At 40.8% G+C, this 27,103-nt stretch overlaps 1 protein-coding gene across 1 annotated transcript; it reads left to right on the top strand.

Annotated features, from left to right (window-relative positions):
- The first annotated feature begins 1,646 nt into the window (after positions 1–1,646).
- KIF24 (kinesin family member 24) lies at positions 1,647–26,154 on the top strand. The gene is made up of 12 exons (XM_066339715.1): positions 1,647–2,884; positions 6,056–6,245; positions 7,491–7,588; positions 8,840–9,055; positions 10,277–10,364; positions 12,308–12,429; positions 13,966–14,071; positions 15,920–15,991; positions 16,646–16,755; positions 17,681–20,023; positions 20,925–21,018; positions 23,211–26,154. Exons 1-12 carry the CDS (start codon positions 2,271–2,273, stop codon positions 23,349–23,351), a joined length of 4,194 nt encoding a protein of 1,397 aa, XP_066195812.1. The 5' UTR covers positions 1,647–2,270; the 3' UTR covers positions 23,352–26,154.
- Positions 26,155–27,103: the final 949 nt, after the last annotated feature.

Here is a 27,103-nt window from a genome sequence, read left to right as displayed (position 1 = left end):
GGGGTATCTCTGAAACCACTTAGATCCAGTAAAATTTATTATATCTGGGAGGGCAGATCTCATTAAGAAACCATTTAGTTGCTTTCACATGGCACAAAGCCTTAGCCAATTAGCCACAGAGAGCTGCTTACATGGCTCTTGTAGTTTCTGCAGTACCTACATTATTTAGATTTTCCTAATGCCGAGAATTCTTCTGACTTTTAACTCTGTATAATGACAACCTTTTATTTCTAGCTATTTAATTTCTTTTGTTTCATTTTTAATTTGAACCTTGACCTTCAAATCCATTATTCTCTCCACTTGTCTGCTGTTCTTTTTTTAGAAAGTGTTTCTATTGTTTCATTTTTTAATTATTTTTTCTCTCTCCTGTGTTCACCATTATAAATGGAACAGAGGTTAACACAGAATTAGGGTCTTTGGATACTCTGTCCTTAATATAAGGATATATAAAGATGTAGGCGCAATCTAGGATACAGATAGAGAGTAGACAAAATAAAATTATTTGGTTATTTTTGTCTTTAACAGATTCTTAACACTTCTTAGATTGGTGTCTTGGCCATGAGTTCTAGCTGCTCCTTTCGTCAAACAGAAGGCGTTTCCCAAGGCAGTGCATGCAGAGAGTTGCAGAGCACCCGTACTGGTTTTACACTTTAAGCTACCTTATGTAAGAAAGGGAATTTTTCCAAAATGTAATTCTTTAAATGAAGTCTGAGGTTCCTGTGTGTTTTTATATGTTAGAGAAGTTGGCAAGTAGCGAATGCTTGAGCACACATATGGTATTTAGTCCTCCTGATTTCTGGGTTTGCTGTCCTCTCTGTCAGTTTTGATTTCCCTTTCCCAGGATCTAGCAGCCTCAGCAGCGACGCTAACTTTGCCTCGGGATTCAGAATTACATTATCTATACATTAAATAAATTCACTTACATATGATTTTTTTGGTCTTGGAGTTCGTTGTTGTTGAATCTCATAATTTTACCTCAAGCATGGACTCTAAGTCATTTTAGATTTCTCTACTGCACATTTTGGCCTCTGTAATATCTTACACAGCACTTTAATATACTAATTTTTATGATTTTATTGTTGTTATTACTTCAACATAATGTATTAATTAATGACATGGACTCAGATTTGGGGATGACATTATTTTCTTCTATAATGTCATTGTAGAGAACCTTGAAAATCCTCACAAAGAATCTACCCTGAACTACAAGGAGGAAAACTTAAATAACTTGTTTTTGTTGAATCTTACTGTGAACTCCAAACATGAATAAGAGCAGTGTTTGTTAAGATTGTAGACTGAACAAAGATAGAAGAAGATAGATCGTGGGCAACAGATATTGAAGTGCTATCATTTTTGTGTTTTATGGAACAAGTAAAAATATCTACAGTTATTAATCCATCGGGATACAGACAGCTGCACCATGCATTGCCAGTAAGACATAAGTGAAGAAGTTGGGGGATTTAGGACATACTTTTCAGTGATTCACGTTCCTTTTTTGGGTTTCCCAAGAATGCAAGTATGGCATTCCAGCAGCATATATAGATTTAGAGAAATGCTGTCTTTCAGATTTTGCAGAATTGTTTTTTTTTGTTTTTTTTTTTTTTTTTTTTGTGGTCTTTTGTTTGTTTGTTTGTTTTGTTTTGTTTGTTTGGTTTTTTTTGTCAAGGAGACTCAGAAATGCTCACAGGATTCATGACATGAAACAGAAAGTTGCACAATAAAACTACAACTTTGCTATAGTTCATCTGTAAGATGAATGATCTTAATTAGGCAGCTTGAGGTGAGGACAAGTGCAATTTTTCTCCTCTAGTTAGTTAACCAGGGGTAGCTAAACCATGTTAGACCATGTGCCTTGATATTAAACTGAGTGTCTAAAATTAGGCATTTTACATTCTATATCTTGAGGACAGGGTTTCAGTAGCTGTGGCATTCATCAACTAGACATCAGGCGTGTAGGAACTCTGTGGCAGTGGGTAATATTGCCTTGTGTATTTCTTACATCTTGTGTATTGTATACAATTTTAAAATATAGTTTAATAGATAAAATACTTGTTTCATGTTTTAGTTTATTGTCTTTACTGCTGTTTTCTGTAGTGTTTGTCAGTCTACTGTATGGTAAACTTGGGGTTACACAAGCTTCTAGCCTAACTGCAAGTAATGGCATCAGGAAAGGTGCAATTTCTTCATTAGTAACTTCATTGGTCAGATGTGATGTTTCATATGATTCTAATGTTTATTTTGTTTGATTTCTTGTAGGCTCTAGGTTAAAGATGGCATCATGCCTGTATCAGTGCCTTTGTGAAGCAGAACTTGAAAAATACTATCCCCACTTTGCTGCCTTTGGTCTTCAGAAAATTGATGAGCTTGCCAAAGTTTCCATGGAAGATTATACCAAACTGGGGGTCCATGACATAAATGACCGCAAGCGTCTTTTCCAGCTCATTAAAATAATCAAAATTATGCGACAGGAGGGCATTGAAGACTTAAACAAGCAAGATTTTAAACCACTTGGCCTTTTCATTCAGCCTCAGGGGACCAGGTCAGGACCTCGTAGACAGCTACATTTCGAGTCCTTCTGTGAAGAAAAGGATGGAACAGCTGAAGACTCTGAACCTGAATTGTATCATTCACCTGATTTCAGTGCCAATGAGGAGAAGAACAGTGTAGGGGAAATGCTGGGACACATTCCACCACACGATTCAGAGCCAATCAGATTAACTAAAAGAGACCTAAATATTCCTGGAATAGGTACAAAAAATGATCTGAGCTGTCCAACAGTTTCTGATGATATTGCTCCTCTCCTGGGGGATTCTGAAGCTCCTATTGTACAAAGAGTAACTCATATTTCAGGGTATAATTATGGACTACCTCATTCCTGTATCAGGTAATAACCACTTACCTTTATTTTGCTAATACTTCAGGTTAGTCATAATTAATTCTTTCTTAGTTGTGGAATAGAAACTCTTCCTCACCTCCAAATAAGCAATTGAAGCACTACAATGCATTACGGAGCAATGCAAAATCTTACAGGAAAGAGAGCTATTAATAAGCATTTGCAACTCTCCAAGTCTTATAGAAGGAATCATCTGAATTTGACTAGCTGCTACACACCAAGGTTATCTAAGAATAACCTTTATTGTCTTTCAGGCTTTCTTGGTATTTGAACCACTCTTTGTCTTTCCATGGGACTATCTTTTAAAATATTATTTTTCCAAAATAGGGCATTGACTGTTGTTAAATTTGTCAAGCTTTTCCTGGTAAAAAGGATACAGGCTGTGATGCCTATATTTGCTTATAAAGAAATTTCTGAACTGAAGTTTAAAAGGAAGCAGAATGAATACAGCTAGGAGGGGTTACAGACCTGGTGCTGAGAGGGATGCCTTGCAGCTGCTCCTTAGGCATGTGATCTGTAACTTCCATACTTTTCCCAGTGTTTGGCACTGGAGGGACTGTGGTTATCATGAAACACTGGTACATCTACCCTGGCAACATTTTCAAAGTACCAAAATATTTTTTTCCTGATTCAGCAACAGAGCACATATGCCTCTGCACACGTAATGCCACTATCTAGCTTGTTGCAATGCAGTCATGATAGTTTTAATGCAATGAAGAGAGGTAGTTTTATGAAGTTAGGTCTGCTCTGGGAAGGTTGTGAGGAAAGATTTTGGTACAGGGAAAGATCCGTGGAGTTGAGGTGTCAATTACAGCTCCCACTGAGAGTGCATGTAGCCTGGAGGGATGCTGCTGCCACAGTGGAAAAGGACTACAGTAAGTAGAGCACTTAAACTGAAATGCAAGACAAAGGTTTATAATTCCCCTTGGCTGGGAAAAAAATCATTCCCACTCTCTGGAGAAGTGCACTAACCTCCAACATATGTTGATACCTGGGTGCATTCTCTATCTCTTCTGGAAGCTGAGCCAATGTGCAGGATTTATAATGTTGGCAAACTTCAAAAATTATGCATTATTTAACCTAATGGCTCAACTGAAGAAGTTAAAGATTTTTAATCCTGCAATCGAGTCATGTTCTTCATTGTTCTCACTCTCTTTCTTTGTTCTTTTCTTTTGTAAGCACATTCTTCTGTACCTAGCATTATAGTTCATCTCATGGGCTTTCTGCATCCTCCTCCTGATATGCCTCGACTTAATTTTCTTGTGTTTGGAGAGTTGTGCATTTCAGGCAGGCTTGGAGCAGCATGCTTGCACTCAGGTTTGTGATTCCTGTTAGCATTGCATCCATTCCCATATCACCTTGTAATGTGACCACTTGTGAAGGCTTATCTAGTCTCATCTATGAGAAATATTGGAAAACACAGACATGATTTCAGATAGTAGAAAGACAAAGAACTCTTTTAATATGTTCAAATTTATTTTGAATTTGCCCACAGCAAGTAACTTGATTTTGCTAAGACAGAATGGTTCTTCTCACCTATTATTTAGCCAGATTTCTGATGATCTGTGTCATGACTTTGGTTTGACATTTTTCCCTAGCAATGAAAAAATATTTTATAATAAAATACAATTTATATTTTAAAAGAGTTAGTAAGAAATATAAACTTCAGATTCAGCCTGTAAGATTAACATGCATTCTATTCCCTTACAAAATATACTCAACAAAATGTGCCTCTGTACTAGAGAGGATTTGTTCCTTTTTTCTCATTAACAGAGTCTCTAAGTTTTCCATTTCTTTTCTCCAAATACTACAGTCCTTTCTGCTTCAGTCACTTAGAGCACAACAGGCACTTGCTGCAAGTCACCAACTATACCCTGTGGCACAAGAATTAAACTTCAGAGCCTCTGATCATTTGTTGAACATTTGGTGCCTAGTGATACGCATAAGCTCATACCAGCTTATGAAGCATCTTATTTCAAGTATCATTGCCTTTCTTTTCCAACAAAAGAATTTTCCATCTAAATACAGGGCCTGATCCTGGACTGCACAGGAAAGCTGTACTAAAATCAAAGTGGCTGTACTGACAAGTAAAGATTGCTCGTGTGTTGTCTTCAAAGACACATCTTGATATTTAAATCTTGTGCTTCTGGGGAATCATGGAGCACAACAGCAATGATACCACAAGCCTGTGGATATTAATGAGATGTTGAGTAACTTGTGGGTTGCAGTTTGTTAGACAACTGGTATATATGAGTTTTGAGTTACTATGCTAAGAGACTTTGGCATCTGGAAAGTGTGGCAGAAACACTGCTTTTGGGTAAGTTCGGGCTTGATTATTTGAAATGCAAATCCAGGCTGAGAATTGTTACTGATTTGGCTGAAGACAGCTTGAAGAAGGGAGAGATGTAATGAAGACATTTTAGTTAATTCAAGCCTATTCTAGTTACAAAATGCTGTATGCAGCAGGTTAATCAATCAAACATGAAATGACCTGTTTCTGAGGTGTCTGGAATGGGGCTAAAGTAAAATTGCCAAAACATAAGAGCACAACTTTGTTTATGGTCTGAAAGCACATAACCTTTTTATGAAAAAAGACCAAAAGGGAAACAAGTATAAGACAATTTTTTTTTTTTTTTTTAGCTGAACAGGAACATGGTGATACTATCTCATTTGCCAATTTGAGTCATTTACTTGTAACCAGTTGGACAGTCTATAATGGGAAGAATAACATACAGCATGAGAGAAAAGGCAACTAAGTTTTGTAGCTTTTCCTTTTCAAGATCCATTAATACTTTCATTGTACATGATTAAGTGACTAATCATGAGTGCAAATAATTTCAGCAAGATTAAATTTCATTTTGTTAGCTTGGATATTATGCCAGTTCCATCTCATATTTGTGTACAATTGAAAATATGTCAGCAACAAGTTTGGGAGTGTAGCTGTACAAACACAACTATTCTTTTAACAGAAAAGCACAGGAAGCATCAGTCTGTTTAGAAAAAAGCATCAGAAAATGCACCATGTAAAAATGAGGTGTGCTATGGAGTTTTTTGATAGGCGTTAATGACAGAAACCTTCTCTGATAAAACTAACAAATTCAGGCATATTCTAGATTCTGTTGTAACCTGATTTTAAAATGTGGACCTCCACTATTGTTGTAGATCCAATACTTTCGACAAAGAGACTCCATGGACAGAGAGTGAAAAAATCAGAGTGTGTGTCCGAAAACGTCCTCTCTGCCTGAGGGAAGTGAGACGTGGGGAGGTTAATATCATCACAGTGAATGATAAAGAAACCCTGCTTCTCCACGAGAAGAAGGAGGCAGTTGATCTTACACAATACATTTTACAGGTAACATCTTCCATTGAAGCTTGTGCTTACGGGCCAGTCACTTATATGGAAGGGTGAAGCTTATTGTGCTTGGAATTTCCATGAGGGAAAACAGAAAATGACTGTTAGTATTTCTTACACTGAAATAGGTGATGGGCTTTTCTTTTAGCTCAGAGTTGTCTATATTTGAGTTGCTTCTGATTTATGCCAGACTGTGCCAGCAAACCTGAGCCTAGAATTTTAAGCTCTACAAGTATGCCTCTTGCAGTTTTCTTTGTATGTGGCAAAATAAACCCTCTGCTACATGCCATTGCTGCGGGAGAAATGCCTGCTGATGGCTTTCCAGGGTACTTCATTGAATTCTTTCCGCTGTAGGTCTGTTTCAATGAATCACATACACCCTCATCCCCTTCCTTCCCTTTTTCTCAAATGCTTTTGAAAATTAAGTTCCCTTTTGGTCTTTGCCTCTTAATCCCAAATACTTTGTGCTGTCATAGTTGAAATTCTCACGTGTGACTGACAGCACCAAGAACAGAACTGATTTGTCGAGGCAGCAAGCCATTCTTGCTCTCCTGAGTGTTATTTTTACAATCTGGGCCCTATGAACAACTGTTACAAGTGTCCAAAAATTTCAGTTTGGATTTCTTTCAGCCCCAGTTCATGTGCCACCTTTTACAGTGAGACACGTACTGCATCATTTCCACAGACCTTGCTTCTTTGAATCTGATCTGGAGTGTGGGAAGTTTTGATTTTCTTGACCCATTCTGAGTTCAGACAATCTAGCTTTGCTTGGGAACAGCTTCTTTGTTCTCTGGCACAAAACGTTTTAAGAATAGAGGCAATTAATCACAACTTAGTCACCAGTGGGAACTAATTTTGCGAGAGTCAAGAGTTGACTCTCAGTTTTTTTTACTGTTACAGTCTGACACATCTGTAGGCAGATTCATTTCATTAATTAGCTTTTATTTATTTATTTATTTATTTATTTATTTTGTTAAAAGGCTTTTGTATGTTCTGCTTCAGAATGATGGGAAGTTGAGGCATTTTTGTTTCCTGGTTTTTTTCCCCCCCTACCCTGAATCTCTTGACTGGTGTGTTCCTATGTGAGCTGTGCTGCATATTAAGTGTGCTAGATCACTCTTTATCTAAGCCAAATCCATATGAATCCACTGGAAAGACTTCCGTTATTTCATTTTACCTTTGAATGGAATTGGAGGGGAAATGAAACATATTCATTCTCATGTAAAGATTATCTTTGTTTTTCAGCATGTTTTTTATTTTGATGAAGTCTTTGAGGAGACATGTACCAATCAGGATGTGTATATGAAGACAGCTTATCCTCTTATTCAGCATATTTTTAACGGGTAGGACGCCAGTGCTTACCTTTGTTATTTTTTGTCTGGTTGTTCTCCAATTTTATGCGTTGTCTGAATTTTCCTTTACGCTTTTCATCTTTTGGAACATACCTTCATTCCACATTTGCCACATTTACCTTCCCCCTTTCAGAATATCTTTAATTGCAATTTTGATAAAAATAATTCAGGGAAAACTTTCTTCACACTTAGTGACGAATCTCAATTACAGAAGAAGGTTAAATTGAACCTCAGGTGCAACACAGAGGCAGCATGGTCAGCCTAGAATAAAAAAAATGTGTCCCAGGATTTTTGAACTCTCATCTTCACTCTAACAAAGAATCCTGTGTGGCAGAGCACGTTTATCTGTAGAGAAATAATGTTATCTCTTTCCTGAGACTACTGAAAGATATTTTTGCATGTATTTGTACAGTTCTCAAAGTAATAGAAATTATTAATAACTTTGTGAATTATTTTTATTGATTTATATTTGCTTAGAGATTTAATCATGATTACATACTTCCTGATAATTGGGAAATTGATGGTGGCTTTACATGAGACATTTCTAGGCACGATTATATCTATATTGAATATATACTTGCGTATAACTACTTTTTTCAGTCTTCGAAGAAAAATTTTATGTGTCTATGCTGAAAATTAACAAAATGGAGTATTCTGTTACTGAAAATCTCCAAGTGTCATCAACAGAGACAGAGTATAATGCTCTTGAGAAAAGGAAAGTGAAAAAAGAGAATGAGGCTTGGGCCTTGCTGTGTAATAATCACTAAACCCAAAATTCACATTACAGCTAATCCAGTAATGCCACCAGAAGATATTATGCTATTTTTTTCCCAGCTTCCCCCTTTTTTATCATTCCTCCTGCTGGCATTCATTTAATCTGACACAATGGTAAGGCCAATCTGCAATCTAAACTGGCAAGAAATTGTTCACTGTGATTACTGCAGCCTCACATTTTTACCCATTGCTCTGCCAGGAGTACTGAGCCAGGTACAAAGTCTTGTTTTTTAAGGGGGGGCAGGGAAAGGAAAAGAAAGGAAGAGAGCTAGCACTTTGTGCCACATCAGATCTCCATAGGGTATACTTGGAAATCGTCATTAAGCATTTTGCAGTTTCCCAGAGAGGGTAGCAGACTAAACCTCTTTGTTAAAGGGCCACTATTGATAGATACCACCATTGCAGAATATTATTTAATAGACATGAATGAATCAGATGTGGCACTAAACACATACGTTATCTTCACAGAGGCAATGCAACTTGCTTTGCATACGGACAGACTGGTGCTGGCAAGACTTACACCATGATAGGGAATCCCCGGAACCCAGGACTCTACGCCCTGGCTGCCGAGGACATCTTTAGACATCTGGAAGCATCACCATCCAGGAAAGATCTTATTGTTCTGATCAGTTTTTATGAGATCTACTGTGGACAGCTTTATGACCTGCTAAATGGAAGGAAAAGGTATTTACATAAAAACATGAATTACTATAAACCTGTGGCTGTGAATTGGCTGGTTACTGTTTGGAAATCAGTTACTGTTTTCGTGTGATTACACTTAACATACTGGTATTTATAGCACATGTTATGTACTTAATTGGGGTTGTTTGTTGGAGCTACTTAAGGAGGAATGCAAGATCTGACAGTAGATAATGTGACATTGGTAGGGACTCCTGATTTATTGTTTGGGGGGAAAATAGGGACTTATGTTTGAGATATAAGCTCAGGCTCTTGCTTACACTGTAATAAGATAATCACTGAACATCCATAGGCTGAGAAACAAGCTTCTTGTGGCCAGAAGTTCCTGTCTTAGAATCACAGAACATTTTGAGAGGGAGCCTTGAAGATCATCTTGTTCCACCCTTGCTGCCCTGGGCAGGGACAACTTCCACTAGAGCAGGTTGCTCTGAACCCCATCCAACCTGGCCTTGAATGTTTTCAGGCATGGGATGTCTGCAACTTCTTTAGACAGCCTGTCATGTGTCAACCATTTTGGAGTCCCTGTCTTTCCCAGGTTAAGCATAAACTCTGGCTGTCCCTCCTCTGTATCAGTGGGAATTTGGCTTTTGTCAATCCCATCTCTGAAGATCCTGTTTATCTCCTACATGCTTGACTCTGTAGAGCCTGCTTGCCTTCTCCCTGGGCACATTTACCCTGCTTAGCCCAGCAAACCTCTGGAGCTGATGCCAAAATATGACTCTAAGGCTGTAGGAGCTGCTTTAAAATCCTGTGCAAAAATCTTCAGAATATGAACAGAGCAAAATTTACAGTCCAATGATGACTTAGAGGAATCCTTAAAATCCTGTGCAAAAATCCTTAGACTGTGAACAGAGAAAAATTTAAAGTCTGATGAAGACTTAGAGGAGCCTGAGATGTAGTTTAAAGAAAGATAGGAACTCTAAAATGTAAACGTGGTAATTTACTTCTCTGCTTTATTATATTCTTGAACTAGGAGAAATGCAGTGGTAATGTCTCTAGCAGTGAAATGTCAATAGTACCTGTTATAAATAAAGTACTTCTTCAGCTCTGAAAATAAATTAATGACAGCAGGGCCTCTCCCCTGTCAGTAGCCTTGATTGCTTTTTCTCATGGACGTTGAGAAAAAACATTGCAGCAAGGACATGTATTTTCATCACTGCTTTCTGAGATTTCAGATGTCTCCTTTCTATACTGTTCTTTTTTCAGACTTTATGCAAGAGAGGATGGTAAGCACGTTGTTCAGATAGTTGGACTGCGGGAGGTTCAGGTGGATTCTGTAGATCAACTGTTGGAGGTAATGTTTGGGACTCATTCTTTGTCTTTTGCAGCCTGATTTGCTGATTTGTGAGGTGTGTCACAGAGATTATTTACTGTGTAGCACAAGTGTATGTTCCTGTTTAAGGCCCTCAGCAGAGCACTAAGGGGCTCTGTTAAAAGTGCTTTTATTCATTAAGCTGTTTCTTGTGTTAGCCACATGCAAGCAGTTGAGTCACAGCTGTCGCTCCTGCTGCCATTCCTTAGAGAAAGATCACAGAATTTAAATAGTGTCCCAGTAAGGGACCTTAAAAGCTGGATATGTATTTTCTCCCAGTGTGGTATCTTGGGGCTCTTTGAACTTAGATTTTTGTATATAAAAGATATGTGGCTTTGGCACAGAATATATAAAGTTGAAAATGATAATAAACAGAAATTAGAAAACACTTAAGATTGAGATATTTGTCTGAATTAGGATTAAAATACTGCTTACATGTGTGCACGATAACAGCCAAGTAAAATGAAGGTCTTTAAACAGTAGCTGAGATTCACCATGAACAAGGCTCCAGTTTTCCTTCCCTACCTGGCTGAGCGCTGAAAGGACTCTGGCAAATTTTCTATATTCTGCAACAAGCAAGCTGTTTAAATCTACTTTCTATTTAGCCTAACTCTGCATAGTTGAATTAATTTTTTTTGGTAAGGAAGTGTCAATTACAAGTGCCTGATATTGTAACTGACTCATTAAAATTGTTATAGTGTTGTCCACTTATATTGCACTTAATTTAGTTCATCTTCGCATTAACTCCAAGCTTCAGGACAAGCTGGTGATGCTTCTGCAAGTTAGAGTGCAAATTTACTATATAGTTGATTTACAATTCCTTCGTATTATCACATTCCATACACAGAAGATTTATTAAATTACTTAATTCTTACAGATATCTTGGGGGGAAAAAAATTAGATTGTTCACAGGCACTTTTGAATGGAGAAATGTCACTGGCTTGACTCAGAATTTCTGAGTTTTTGGCAACAGATAAATAGAAAGAGCTTTGAACGCATCCCTGGTTCCCAGCCTCATTGATGCTGGCATTGACTCAGAATCAGAAATTATCTCCATTTGATTCAGAAATTATCTCCACTTAGAACTCATATAGAGCTCAGAAGCCACAGTGGTTGGTTATGTTGCTCATTGAGAACTGGCCACTAAAAAACATGAATAATTCACATCTATCAGCTGAGAATGTATTGATTTTGCTAGACAATATTTTAATTCGTTCTTGCAACCAGAAGTTAGTGACTGTTCAATGAACACCCTGCTGCAGTCAATGCCAGAGTTTCTGCAACAGTCCTTTACAGTTTTCAAAAATTAATTATCCAGATTTGTATTTTAAAGGAGCCTTAGTCCTTCTGGCTTGCTTTTCTTGCTTGTTTTCTTATTTTATTGTTGTTTTGAGTATAAATAATCTTTTAACTTCGTTCCCTACTCTGGCATAATTTTTTTTTTTTTTTTTAGTTTTGGAAATTTAGAAAGGTTTTGGCAGTTCTTAACTTTTTGTTTGACTTTCTGGAAAACTGTACTCATCTGCTACAAGAGAAAGTGGAATTTTAAAAGAACTCAACAAATGGTCAATCTCATGAGTCTCTTAGGTTGTGTCTGTAGTACTACAAAGGTATGCCAGCAATATAAGAAAGAATTTAATTCTATGATTTGGATATTTTGCAAATACAAGTGCATGTGTGATGCAACAGACTCTTACTTGCAGTTTGCTCTATAAGCTTTGTAGTATCACTACAAGCAAGTCCATGCACCAAGCTCTGAAAGAAATTGGAAGAGATCCAGTCTACCTCTACTGCCTGGCACCAAATTTTAAGGCTGTAATGAACCTTTGCTCACAATGTTTCCTCATCTTAGAGGCACAAGATCTTTCTGAGAGATTGTTGTTTTATTTATAATTCGCTCAGATTTTGTCCCCCTTATTTTGCAGGTGATTTTCAAGGGGGGAAAAGAACGTAGCACAGGAGCTACTGGAGTCAACTCTGATTCCTCTCGGTCTCATGCCATCATCCAAATTCAAATTAAAGACACAGCCAACAGGGCATTTGGAAGGTAAGTCCAGAAGCAAAAGTGCTCAGTGCTGATGTCAAGCCCAAGAACATCCAAGAGACAAAGAGGAGGTGTTAGTGCACAAGTGTGAGTTAAACTAGAAGATGGGGTTAAAATGGAGTTTGAGAACTTCCACGGTCCTTTCTTGGTTTCCAAGGAGAATGTTTTAGACACATCTGTGAGAGCTTTCTTAAAATTGTTCATACAAATTTCCAGTGAAGGAGTTTGACAATCAGATCCATCCCCTCATCTTCAGTGTTTAATTTGGCTAAAGGTAGATGCCTGCAGTGGACATTTCCACACGTGAATTCATCACCTTTGAAGTCAGCAGAATGAAATTGTCACTTCTGGGATCACTGGAGAGTGACCTAAATTAGATCAGATGCATTTGCCCCTCAAAGCATTTCTGTCCTGTAATTGACTACAAAGGGAGTGTGGGTTGACTAGCCCAGGTGGAGATCATTCCATGACAGATGCTTGCCTTTGGCCAGAAGAATCAGAGTACCTCACATAAACCTCCCTGATAATTTGTGTGACTCTGATGCTATCTGCAGCAGACAGGAAGAGCAGTTTACTTACTCCTGTGGCTTCCACTTTATGTATTCAAAAACTAATTGTGCCTCTTCTCAGTCATCTTTTCTCCAGACTGAACAACTTCAAGAAGTAAGTCTGAGGAAGAATCTGTGCATCTGCATTACTGCCAAGTGTCACAAAATCCTGCTGACACAACCTTCCATTAGCTAACTCACAGTCTTCTTTCCCAGGATGTAATTCTGAATACAAGGCAAAACAAGAGAGCCACAAACACTGAAGAGAGGAAAAGACAAGACAGGCAGGCTTAGAAATAAAAGTATAGAGGTTATGTAGGTGGGGCATCTGAACTGAGAGGGTTTGTGTGTCTGAAAAGGAGGAGGAGCTGAACTGAGGAAAGAGTGCCAAGATGTGCCTATAAAAAAAGTCGGGGCTGTTGCAGAAAAAGAGGAAGGACAAAGACAAAGATACAGTGCAACAGTCAGTATAGCAGCTGGCACCCAGAGCTAGAGAGTGTGAAAGGGATTAATTGAGTTTTGTGGAAAGAAATGACAGTGATCACTGAAAGCTCAGTGTATTACTTGCTACCCTGGAAATTTCTGTTCCTATTGTCCCAAATTTCCATTTGACATGGCAGTTGTCTGTTTTACTTGGAAGGAGAAATCAAGAAACTTAAATTTTCTTTTAACTGTATTCTTAGGAAACTACAAACACAGTGATTATCTGGAGAGATGAATGTGTTGCACTTTACACAGCTTATCCATTAAACTGTGGAGCACTGTCATTGCATGTAACTACACTTCCTATTATTTAATGTTAAGATGCTCTGGCACTGTTCCTGTTGACACACTTACTTTGGTATCTCAGATATTTCCAGTGGATGTTTCTTATTGCTCAAAAGTAGTCATTTCTGATGCCATGTTGTGTTGCAGCCTGCTGGTTTAATAAAGAAAAAAAGAAGAGGGGAAAAAGCCCCTAAGATAATTGCAACTTTGGTTTTTTTCCTAGGATATCATTCATTGACTTGGCTGGCAGTGAAAGGGCAGCTGATGCCAGAGAGTCAGATCGACAAACGAAAATGGAAGGAGCAGAAATAAACCAAAGTCTTTTGGCAGTAAGCTACTTCTATGTCTGGGGAAGGTTTTGTATTTAATTACTAGCATGTGTTTTAGGATAAAAATGAACCACAGAATACTGTATGTATGTATTCCATGGAGAGGAAAAAATAACCAAGGTACTATGTGTGTTCAGTTTAATTTGTCTCGTGACTGAAAAATAATTTAAGAAGGAAGAGATATCCTTATGAAAATTAAGTATTTTTAATCCATTCTTACTGCCAAACAGATAAACCAAGCATGGAGAATGTTAGGAGTAGTATAATAAGTACAATAATATTTTATATATAAGGTTTTGTCCCTTCTAAAGAGTACTGGCTTGGAATTGCCATGTTTGCTTCATAAAAGCACATATGCCAGGTTTTTTTACTACTTAAACTCAGGGTTCTCTTTCAAATCAGGAGTAAAGGACTTGAGAGCATAAAAACTAGCAATTTATGTGTGGGGAGGAGAAACAGGAAGAAATGCACTCTTAAGACAAACTGTCTTTGTACGTATCCACAGTCAGGCAAAGAAGGACAAAGGAGCAGAAAGATGCAATCTAAGATAAAGCAGAAGTGCCTGTAAGTGTAAATGTGTAGAAAGCTTTGCACCTCCTTTAATGGAAACTAGGAAAACTCAGTGGTAACTGGGGGCTTCTCTAAGTGAGGCTGAAGGTGATACAGGTTCCTGGGTATGGGCCAACAGTGCAGAAGTCACTGCACACAGCTGTACCTCTTAGTGTGCTGTAAATAGGAGATGGCTTGCTCTGCTTTGGGAATGTGGTTGCTCTTTTGCACTTTTCCTTCCAAGAGACTTTTCCTCCCTTGGAATACTAGTATTTGTGCTAGGAGGTAGCCTGTGAAGTGAATGTGTTTCTGAACTTCATGCTTTGTTGCATACTTGCTGGTGAATAACTTGAGTGTCATGGGGAGTTGGGACCTGAATAGAAAGAAGTCTGATCTTGAAGATCTTCTCCAGCCTAAACAATTCTGTGATTCCTGAGAATTCTGAGTGTAAGCCCATGAAACGCTTTTAAAAGAAACTGTAAAATCAGACTCTGTATGGTTTTGATATTGTGTGAAATTAAGAAGATACCTGGGCAGTACACATGTAGTGACTGAATTAAATATAAAAAGCATCTTTGGATAAATTGTTGTAGCCTGCAGCCTGTAAAACCTAGCTCTGGCCTCAATGATCATAACACTCTCTTCATACGTTTAAACCTATGAGATTTGAAGTCTGCTGCTGGTTTGAATATTCATGTTGTTTTCAAGTGGAAGGCTTTCAGACACTGCAACTACCAGAGCCAGACTAAAGAATTGTAACAGTTTCACCTAACTTGTTACAGATGCAGTTTTAATAAAACGCTGTAAAAGTGAGAAATAAGTGTCATTTTGAGTGGGAGTGTAGAATGTAGAAAGGCTGTAGATGATTGATGGCAGTGTCACCATGACAATACTATAACCTGCTGTCCCCAGAAGAAAGAAAATAAGAGATGTAGCTCAAATAGCTCTGTTCTTTGGATACACCTGCCTTGCAAGCTGCAGCACAGTCTAGGCTGGCTGGCTAGGGCTAGCTTCAGTCCTGGCTTCAGACTAGCTAGACCAGTCTGGCTTCAGACTAGCTAGGTGTGGTGCAGGCAGCAGCTCTGTGTGTGCCAAATGTGTGTGTTTACACAGCTCCTAACATTTGGTGTAGCCCACAGAGCCCTCAGGCAGGGCACCAACTGACCTTGCAAGGGACAACACATAGTAGGAGTCAAAGGTGACACAGGACCTGGGTAGGTTTGGTTTGATGCAGTTTACTTCCTTGCCAATGCATGACTGATCAATTTTTCCCTTCTGTTTTTTCCTTTCTTTTGGTAGCTAAAGGAATGCATTCGGGCGCTGGATCAGGAACACACGCATACTCCTTTCCGGCAAAGCAAATTAACTCAGGTAGAATGAGCAGAAAGGCAAGAAGAGAGGTTTCCCTGCTGAGAACAAAAATAAGCAGAAAAGCAAATAAACAAATAAATAGGTGCCATAGTTCAGTAACTGCTTCTTCTCTTGAGGAAAAGAGGAAATGCATAGCCTTTGTAAATTTTAATTTTCAAGGTAATCACAGAATTAAAGCCAACTGCCAGTTTCCTCTGGCCAAAAGTGGGACTAGCATGGCAAAAAAAGAAACAAACCAAAAGCTGAAACCAAGCAAAACCCCAAACACCACCTTCCAGACTCATACAGAGTTGCCATCCATCTCCCCCCAGTCTGAAACCAATCTTGCATCTTCTATTCAGTTACTGTCCTGGGACCTTTCATCAATATTTCATGATTTCAGCTGTAACATCTGCTTTCTTTTTCAAACCATATTGGAACCCTTGAGGCATCTGGAACAAGGGCTTGTTTAGAGCCCTAATTAATACCTGTATTCATTTTAAACTAAACAAATAAAGGCAAGAAAAACTTAGACAAGAGGACTACATTTACAGGAAAAAAAAAAAAAAGACAGTACCTCATGTTGAATTTCTTCTGTAGATGTTGCTCATTTACAGGATGTGCAAGGGACATGAACTGCTAAGAGCCCAGTTTTTTTTTTCCTTTGAACCCCAGGTGCTAAAGGACTCTTTCATTGGGAATTCCAAGACATGTATGATAGCCAATGTTTCACCAAGCCACGTAGCTACAGAGCACACCCTGAACACTCTGCGATATGCTGACAGGTAGGATGTGAAACTCATTCTTTCCAGGATAAAAATCACAAAGTAAAAAGTAACGCATGATGTTTGTCATTACATTTTATTTTAGTTGTATTGAAAATGTCAATTTAGGCAATAAACAGAATCTTTTCAAAGCTATAAAATTGTTACCTATTCCAACTCTTGTATTTTGTTTTAAAATTTTTTGGGTCTTTTAAGTACTTTCTGATGACCGCTTTCAGTGATGAAAATACCACGGTGTGCACTCCAACTGCAGGATTACTGACTTTGGCAATCAAAAATTTTGGTTTATTTTTGTGTTGTGATTCTACTGGAAATGGGTGCAAGTCCTTCACCCTCTCTCCTCCAGAGCAAGAAGTAAATTACAGGCTGTGCAATGCTGGTCTTAAAAGACATAACTTGAGGGGCAAGAGGAGCAAAGGGGACAGCTGAGGATCAGGGTGGTAGGGAAAAGGTTGATACCAGTTAATCAGCTCTTCACAGTTGCACTGCTGGGTCTGATCCAGGTGCAGTGCAGCCCTGTGCACATCACCTGAGCTAAGGAGCCCTACTGCAACTACTCCAGAAGTCCTACTTTGAGCCTTTTGGGACTCTGTGATGTGCTGTGGAGAATACCAGCTTGTTCTGCTGCATTATAATGTGTGGAATAATGTGTAACACCCCCTTGCACTGAAACTGAAGCTGCTTCCACTCACTGGACCTGTTATGCACTGCTCAAGGAAGCACTTAAAAAGCCTGCTATAGATTTTACCAAAAGTCCAGGCATTTTGGTGGAGGGGTTTTGATACCTGTGAGGATCATAGGCAGAAAAAAAAAAGATATTGAATTCAATATTTAGTCTTAGTATGTGAAAGCACTGATTTGTTCTGAAGATGCTGTTACTTGTCTGAAAGCATGACATCTTCTAAATCCAACTTCTTTTTCACAGGGTCAAAGAGCTGAAGAAAAGGATTAGATATTCTATTCCTGTCACAAAAAGGCGTCGCAGAGCTAGAAACGTATCTCCAAAACGCATCCAAAGCACTCCCTCTTTGCCACCGGGGGAAAAGAGCTCTCCAAAGAAAGCAAAGCTAGGCCTACAGCATCACTTACGTGCTACAAAACCAAAGGCATATCCTGCAGCACTCCAGCCACCTCTTACCTCTACCCCCAAGGGAATTGGCAAAGAACACGCCTACAAAGGAAATAGCAGTACTCCCTGTTTCCACCATACCACCCCAGTTAAGGGAGTCCTACGGGTAACACATCCCCTGAAGAAGAAAAATTATGATCTATCCCCCCACTCTGAAAAGGGGAAGGATTTCATTGCCACAGCAGAAACAAAAGAGAGTGGCCAGCAAGGCAAGTATACACAAAACAGAACACCTGTCCAGTGCCTGAAAGTCCAGACAGTGCAACCCGTTCAGAAGCAGCTTGTTCCTAGAGATGATAGTTCCTTTGGAGATGGAAATCTATCCTCCGACAGCGAACAGGGATGGGGAAATACTTTTGCTAAACAGTCTGTTGAACCCTGGACATATCTGCCTCCATTTCAGAAGGAAAGGGAAGAGCATCTACGTCTTTATCATCAGCAGTTTCAGCACCCCCCTATTCTAAAGCAAAAATTGAACTATCAACCGCTTGAGAGGGTTTTAATGCAGTACAAGCCTGAGGAGATTCAAGTGAAGCAAGAGCTGAGCCTTACTCTGACTGAAGTGCAGAGCAAAGAGATGCAGCTGGAAGATCTGGATGACAGTGATTTCAGTGAAGATTCTTTCTCACCTCTTTGTAGTCAAAAGAGCGTGAAAAGAGGAAATACCAACAAATGCAGTCAACATTCATTTTTCCTTCATGAAAAAGAACAAGGAACCAAAGAAGAGCAAAAAGGTCAAAAGCGACAGGATTTATTTTTTAAATATGCAATACCCATGCAAGATCATGGATTAGATGACAGCTGGGATTCTAGTGAGGGTAGCCCAAAGGCAGAGGAATCAATTAAAAATGCAGGCTGCAACAGTACTCCTGCAGACCAGAGCTATGACTCAAGTGTTGAATCCTCTCCAAGCAATACTGCAGAAAAACCTTACTGCCTGCAGGAAGATCCTGCTTGCAGCTGGAGAAATGGCAAGGATTTCCTAGCTGATCACAAAGAGTACAAGTCCAAACACAGATGTCCTGTTTATTCCAGTGAAGCCACCCTAACTCCAGAAAAGGATGCTTCAAACCTATATGTATCTCCTGTATTGAAATCAGTAACTCCAGAGTGCAAAGAGATTGATCTCCAGCATGAGGAGAAGGAAGAATCTACTTTGGATAAAAAAGCTGCCCTTGCAGGAGATGTAAAATGGAAAGCTCAAAAAAATGGAGTTAGCCACTGTGTTTCTTCCAGTTGTTCCTCAGAATTTACCTCTGATCTCATGGCCCCTCTCCTGGTGTCTCCTCTTGATGGGGAGGACACAACTGAAAGAGAGAAAACATCTTCCAACCAGGAGAAGCCTCGCCGTGAGAAGCAGATGCTGGACAGTGACACCCAAAGCAGGTTTCACGACAAGGGCTGGCAGTGCACCAGGAGCAGATCTCTGACTGACAGCATGCTGGAACTGGGGGACCAGACTCGCCTCGGGGGAAGGCTCTGTACCCTGCTGGGCTCCCCTCAAGCTGCACACAAACGGCTCCCACCTGCCTGCGGCCGTGTGAAGCCGTGCTGCTGCCACCTGGGATTGGACTCATCCAAGCAAGGAGTCCGGCGCAGTTTGTTTGGTGGACATGACCCAACGGAAACATCTGCAGCTGGATCCACAGCTGGATCTGTGGTCCCTAAGCCAGAGAGAGAGGGTGGGGGGCTTTGCAGTGACGCCCCTGGCAAAGAACACACGGGAGGCAGATGGTGTGCCGCTGATGCTAACCAGCAAAACAATGCTGGTAATTCAGAGAAGTCTCACTCAAGTCAAGAGTCTCGTGCTGAGGAAATAAATGCTGAAGTACCTGAAAAGAGCTATGCAGCCCAATCCCCCTGTCAAGAGACCAGCCTGCTGCTGCAGCCCAAGCCAGGACTGAGGAATGAGGACCTCTCCCATTCTGAAGACCCTGCCAAGCCATCATTTGGCAATGAGGAAACAGGATTGCTAAAAACCAAGTTAAAGCAGAGTACTTTTACACAAGAGACTTTTGCAACCAAAGATAATAAGCCAGTAGCAAATGCCAAGTACCCCTCACACATGTCCAGCAGCAGCTCTTCAAGTGCTGCATCAAAGATGAGGAAATGGCAGAGGGAAGCCCTAGAAAAGGCACAGTAAGTCTTGTTCATCATGAAGTTTGTAGTGAATCTTAGAAATTCTGCACATGTAATACATTTGCCTTTATTTGTATGTCATACTCATATGTACTTCAAAACCCAATGGTTAATTGTTCTATTAAATAATTATAAGATTAATCATAATTTAGTAATTCTTAATTATGATTGCTTGTTATCTAGTGATATTTTAAAATCTCACAGGAAGGCAATTATTCTATTAGAATTTCTAGGATAATGCTAGAGAAATAAATATTATAATACAAACTGTAGTTCTCAGTAATTAATTGGCTTACTATACACTGTAAAGTACCTAAAATATATCAAAAGCTTGCATCAAGAATCAGGTTATAGCTTTTCCATCAATGGAAAGAAAAGCTGCTAGAGCAGCTGGGCAGTCACTGAAGATGTAAATATAAAGCTTCTGAGTACTCTGAGCTGCCATTTTCAGCTCCCAGGGACTGGACTGCATTCTTGACTGAATACATTGTTGGTCAGTGAAACTTGCTCAGAGGAATCAACAGCAGCACTGTGTTCCTGCTTGGCCTGTTTCTCACTGAAATTACTTTCAGACTTATAAGCGATTTCACCAATTAATTAGATGATTGTTGTGCTCCTTGATTCTCCTGCAGTGAAAAGCAGTTGTGTACTGCTTGTGCTAAAGGTGAGCTGTGGTCACTCCTCTGTGAGCAGCCCCCAGTCACCCAGTTTATCCTGAAGCCCTAACCAGTGCAGGCCACTGTACTGCACAGGTGTGCCCTTCCTGAGTGCCAGGGACACAAGACAGTAAGGCTTCCTCTGGGCTATTCCTCTTTCTTGAAGGTTTATTGAGGCCAGCTGTGGTTACAAGCAGTGATTACACTACAGGCTGTGTAATCAGTGTGTGTTTTTTGTTCATCAGACAGATTGTAATTCGTGCTCATCGGCAGCAGCTGGATGAAATGGCATGCCTGTGCTTCAAAGAGGAGTGCTTGATAAATCAGATGTCAGCAATGGTAAGTGTTTCAGATGATGGTTTTGGTGCCCATTGAACCACTATAAATCAATCTTAGATACTATTAGCTTAAATTGGTAATGTGATGTTCCTTGTCAGTTCAACCCCCTCTCCAAGGCCTGTCTTAGCCCTGGGAGAGGCCTCTCATTTTCAGTGCCTGTTGTGTCTACCAGTTTCTACTCTGACAGGCCCTTGGGGAGCAGGAGATGGATGGGCCAGCCCTGAAGCCCTTGTCTCTGATAAGAGAGCCTTCCCTTATCTCACATCACAAGGCAGACTGTACCAGACAGGCCATCTGTCCCTGTGATGTTTTAGTTCCTCCAGGCTGGGACAAGTAAGTCAATACCACAGAACAGAGCATACCTTTATAGGGCAGGAGACTGGTGGCATTTGGCTCTTCCCTCTGGGAGCCTCTTTGCCTATCACACTGCAGGTGTGCCAACAACCCAGGCCTCGCTTACTCCAGTGTTCTGTCCACTGTGGCTTGTGGCTCACATGCTCTTGGCTTTCGTTACTCAAGTATTTCTTGGCTTGTCTTTGCCTCAGATGACAGTGGTCTACCCTAGACCTAAAAACTGGCACCTCTGCATGGCCCCACTGCTAGCTAGGCAATCCCAGTTCTCTGTTTCTCCTGCATCCCAACAGATGCATGTCACAGCTATGTGAAAATCCAGACTATGAACATTTTCCAGCAAGAACTCCTGCCTTCCCAGTTCCCTCACCTTCTCAGTAAAGCCAAGCTCCATTGCTGCACTGGATTATCAAACCATTTCAATTCCTATCACAGTTCAGATCTGAAGTACAGGAACTCTTTCCTCAGGGACTTAGGAGTGGGGCCACCATGTGGCTTATTCACTGTGATTTCAAGCTGCATATGCTGTTTTACAGATAATACACAGTTCACAAAGCAGCACAGGAGACATAAACTCTATTAGTTTTGTGGCAGACAGTGCAGTGAAACGAAGCTATCTTTCATCTTATTTTTTTTAAATCCTCTGAGATTGTTGTTCCTAAGTCTGTTGTTCACTACAAACCAGCTCTCCTCCCAAATTTATTTGCCTCTTGCAGCAAGCAATTATTTTTCTGGCTAGCAGAATTCTGACAAGCTTGCCAGGCCTCCCAGCCTGTGAATAACGTGCCCTGTAGTTTTATTTCACAGCATTTTTGGGAATGAAACGTGCTTGGGTTTCATGCATCAGCTTCTCTCCTTCCATTTTCAGATGGTTTCAACTTCTCCAACCATGAAACTTTGGCTGCAGGAGAAACTCCTGCCAAGACCAGCCACACAATGAACAAAGCAATATTTAAAGTGCTTAAGAAAAATATGCCACAGCAGCTGGGCTAGTCTTCATCACTGTCCTCATTTCCCTGCAGGACAGAGATACAGTGCACGAGATACACCTGGAGTACTGCCAAATAGGCTTTTGCATGATTGATTTTCATGCACAGCAGCTGAATTTCCCAGCCCTGGGGATGCTGACACCTCCCAGCTTCTCAGGCACAGACCTGTGAACAAATGCACCAAACTACTCTCAGCTGGAGAGCAGAACACTTCCAAGTGTTCCCTTATTAATACAAGCCCTACTTAAAAAAGGATTAAAAATCCATTTCACTTTTAATCACAGTTCCATACTGGTTTTTATCCATGTGGTTATGGAAGGTAGAGTTTCCTGGGCTGAAGCTGGATACAGTGCTGGTATTGCTTATGGCAGACCTGCAGCCATGGCCCCATGACCTAGTGGAAAATAAATCCCTTACATCTCTCAAGATTGGGCTATTATGTTTGATCCATAGTGCCTAAGTCACCATTTATTTTCATAACTGATAAATCCAACATGAGAGTTGTCAGGAACAGAGTTCAGTACATGGTAAAACTGAGTGACCAGCCCCAGTACCAAACCTTCGAAAAGCTAACCAGAGTAGAAAAGTGACAATAGCTGCTTTATACATTTTTTTAAAACCACTATATAAGCTGTAATTTCACCAATAGATAAAACTACAAGAATCAGTGAACCTTGGTATTTAGAGGTGCTGACCTTTGTGTGTGAGGGCTGTGACTTTACTAAGGAAGTGCAGATTTAATCGACTAGTCTGCAGAATGCTTTTATGTTCTGCTACAGTATAAAAAATATGCTGATTTTCTCCAACCTGCTGATACTGTTCCCTACTGTTTCCTTTTACCTTCCTCACCAGGATTTTCAGAACTTCATGACCATGTTGGATGAAATTTTGGTGCTGAAGTCAAAGTGTGTCCAAACGATGCGAGCCCAGCTTCAGCTCTGTTTAGCTTCCCCTGGCACTGACACATCACTGCAAACACCTCCACCACTTTAGACCTTCTTTGCTTCCACATGCACTGGAGCAGCTAGAGGAAACCCCAGCCAGCACTTTGCTACACTTGGTGCTGCAGAGTGTGGCTGGTAGAGGATAGTTTTGGTTTGAAGTTTGTAATTAGTGTGTGCTTTGTATAAGGATGGAGAGAATTCTGAGTAAATGAGAGATGACTAATTGGCAACATAAGCTTTGAATTTCATTAATACCAGGAAGCCACATTCTGAACAGTAACAATTTAGCAGCCTTTAAATATCTCACCAAGCAGCAGACAAGTGGTGTTCATGTAACATAGCAGCTTCTCACATGTTAAAGGCAATTCTATGTTGCCAAGTAAGGGAAACAACTTTGAAGCCAGATACAGCTCAGAACAGAAATGCTCAAAAGCTACCCAGGAAAGTCTTTGCAAACAGAAGCCAAGAAAGACAGAGGAGCCAGGGGTTGTTACACTAAAGGTGACTGGACTTTTAAGTCTAGAAGTCAAGGCAGGGTGTGAAGTGCTGTCAGAGAAGAAGGAAGCCTATTGTTGAATTAGTTCTTAGAGTGAACTCTCCAGAGCCCTTAAAGAGGTGGCTTTAAGTTATGGATAGGGAGTGGTTTAGCAGGGACTTCATACCCAAGATTCCATCTGGCATGTTTATAAGCACAGGGGTTTCATGCTGCTGCCCAGAGGAAGACTCCAGCAGCTGTACCTGCTGCACACCACATCTAACGCACTGAGCAGAGCTGAACAGATTTCTCACATGAAAAGGGGGTCTGCTTGGAGGCACTTGGCTTCCAGAAGCTGCTGACAGCACTGTTATGTGAAACTGGTATTTATATCAAGAGCTATGGAGCCATCAGCTGGAGCCCTGCAGAACTCCTTGTGCTGCACGCATCACATCTGAACCACAAAGCCAGTCCACTTGTTTTGAAGGCACAAGTGACCTTGAGACATGCTTGCTGACAATGCGCTGTGTGAGTGCTCCCACTCCAAAATTAGGGCTGTTGCAGCACATTCATCCATCTCTGTGTCTCCTCAGTAATGCCTGTGGTAGCTCATTCAAAGCCTCCTCAGTAGACTGAAATGCCAATGGGAATAAAACACTGCTGTCTGACCAGCTGTGGGTTTTCCTGCCTGCCTGCACAGCCTCCCTGAGGAGCCCAGGTTGGGCTGAGCAGCAAGACAGTAATTGCAGTGACACTCTGGGATGCATATTTGGTGCAAACACTCCCAGGAACGTCACCCAGTGTAGGCCTGGGGAACAGAAGCAAATCCCACATCACTGCCTCATCACATGACTCTTGGGCTGTTTTTAGCACTGGTTAGTCTCCATCTTGCAGCTGAGACTGGTTTTCTCTGTGGAGAAGAGAGCAGAGTCTCTCTGGGGTCTGAGTTTACAGCTCTCAAAATGGTTCCTGTGTCCTAGTCACACATGAGCAGACCTGGGTCAGAAGCCTCACTCACTCAACCAGAGAGACGAGGCATCCAGGAACAAGACTTGTTATTTCTGCATGGCAACAGAGCTGTGTTGCCTAACAGCCACCAGAGAGCTGTAAAGCTGTGGGACATCAGAACTCTGCTAAAACTATGCAGGGAGGAGCAAGTGTTTAAAACCAGCAATTCCCTCCACTTTCTGGGGCCAGGGAGAGCTCTCCTGTGAGTAAGGTGTGGGGCAGCTGGGTAGGCCTCCTGATATAATAGTTTAGATGTAGGCACTTAGTTTTCCCCAGCACAGTCGCAGTGAGAATGCAGCAAACACTGCTGTCAGGGAGCAGCTGAGGAGTTTGGCAACCAAGGAAAAGGGAACCAAGGAAGAGGTCAGACGGTAGGATGTGTGCACAGATCGCAGGAAAATGTGATGCCCAGTCAGAAAATATGCGAGGAAGGAGAATTTTCTGTCCATGTACTGTGGCCTTTGGGAGATGAGTATTGGTTGATCGCTCTCTAAGGTTTTTAAAAAACAGCTGAGCAAAGTATGTTCACAGGCACTTCAAGTGTCTTACAGAAGCTGGACATTGCTAAGCAACACACATGAATCATTTGCACAACCCGCAGTGCCATGACCTAACCTTGGTACCTGCAGGCACAGCTGCAAGATTGATCAGATGAGTGACCAAAATTTCTGTAAGCAGAGGAGATATGAGTTAAGTCACCTGCCAGATTGGAGCCACCTGTGAATTCCATCTATCTATTGTGAAAAAAGCAAGTCTCTCTGGCAGATCTGATTCCCAACATCAATTCACAGAACAGGAACTATTTGCACCCTTGAGGAATAGCCAGGGACACTGAAAAACAACAAATAATCAAAACAACAACCACACACAATTTTCCAAGGTCCAATACAACCATTTTTAAACGACTTATCCAGCCAGTACACAGGACTATACCTTCTTAAAATATATTTTATTATGTCTGTTCTCCAGATTTTATTCTCTCAAGTGAAGGTCAGACTTGACCAAAAAAAAAAAAAAGCACCTGGCTGTGAAAATCAGCCTATCCTTTGCAATACCATGGACATGCTTGAAGTGCTGCACACCCCAAATATACCAACAACAGGTGCCTCCCATGCAACAGAAACTATCAAGCTGTTGTCAGAAATGGTAACATTTTTCTCTTCCCTTTGAGGGTTATTACCTAGTTGCTGCTTTAATTCTTGTGTAAAAATGTGCTAAATGAACATTTTAAGTGTCATCCCCTTCCTACTGTTCGATATTTCACTGACAACTGCTACAAAAGGTTTTCACTTCAAGTTGACGAGGATATGTTAAAGTGTCCTAAAAGCAATCTAAGAGAGTTAGAGAGCTTGGCCATGTACAAACAAACCCAAAACTAAAATGGATTCACTTTTATATTCAGATGCAACAATGACTATTAATGCTTATTAGCAGAGGCTTGGTACTTTATTTCAATAGTCAACAGAACTTAAAATTCAATTTGCTACAGAACTTCGGTAAAAATCTTTTTAGGTAAACACGATCGAAATGCCCATTTGATTGACTGCAAAAGATTAAGTGGAGCTGGAAATCTGTGGAAGCTTCCCTTCTCACAGGGCTTGTTGGTGTGGAGAGTTTCAGAAGCCCTGATCCACAGCTGGAAGCCACAGAAAGCTGTTGACACGGGCTCTGTGCTCCAGCAGATCTGGAGCAGGAGCCATGAGGCTGGGCAAAAAAAGCCCTGGGGCACTCAGGCAGCTGCCCCTCCCATTGCCCGACTGCAGGATCAGGAGCCCTCGGCTGCCATGGGGGTGAACGATGGTTCAGCAGAGCCATTTCCAGATTGCTGCTGTCCAGAACCAGCAGGAGGCAGCTCCAAGATGCTCTTGTTGAAAGCACAACCAGCAGTTTAGGCTCTGTCTCACCAGCCTTCCCACTCGGGCACACAGACCTCGGACAGAACCTCTGAAAAAGGTACAGCAGGGACATAAATCAATGTGACTTGACACCCTAAGGAAAAGCTCCAAGGTCACAGGCCAGTCTTCTCACCAGCCAGCAGCAGGGCTTTAATCAAGCCAGCAGGACCACCCCACACCCACAATGAACCGTGCCTGGACAGAACAGTACCAGATTAACAAGTGCTGCATAGCACCTTGAACTCTGGTCACATTGGGTCTCTTGTTACACATTCATTCAGTAATTCCTCTTCTCTAAACCATGCTCTTAATCCCCTCACTCTGAGGTATATTCTTTTCTGAGATGCTAATGCAGGAATACACTTCATGCCTTCAGCCACCCAAGGATTTAAATCTAGAAACATCACGGTCAAAGCAGGAGTA

Source organism: Sylvia atricapilla, chromosome Z (assembly GCF_009819655.1).
Source record: "Sylvia atricapilla isolate bSylAtr1 chromosome Z, bSylAtr1.pri, whole genome shotgun sequence".
Classification (NCBI taxonomy): domain Eukaryota; kingdom Metazoa; phylum Chordata; class Aves; order Passeriformes; family Sylviidae; genus Sylvia; species Sylvia atricapilla.
Note: the sequence above shows the minus strand (reverse complement) of the source record. Positions and strands in the feature narration are given on the sequence as shown.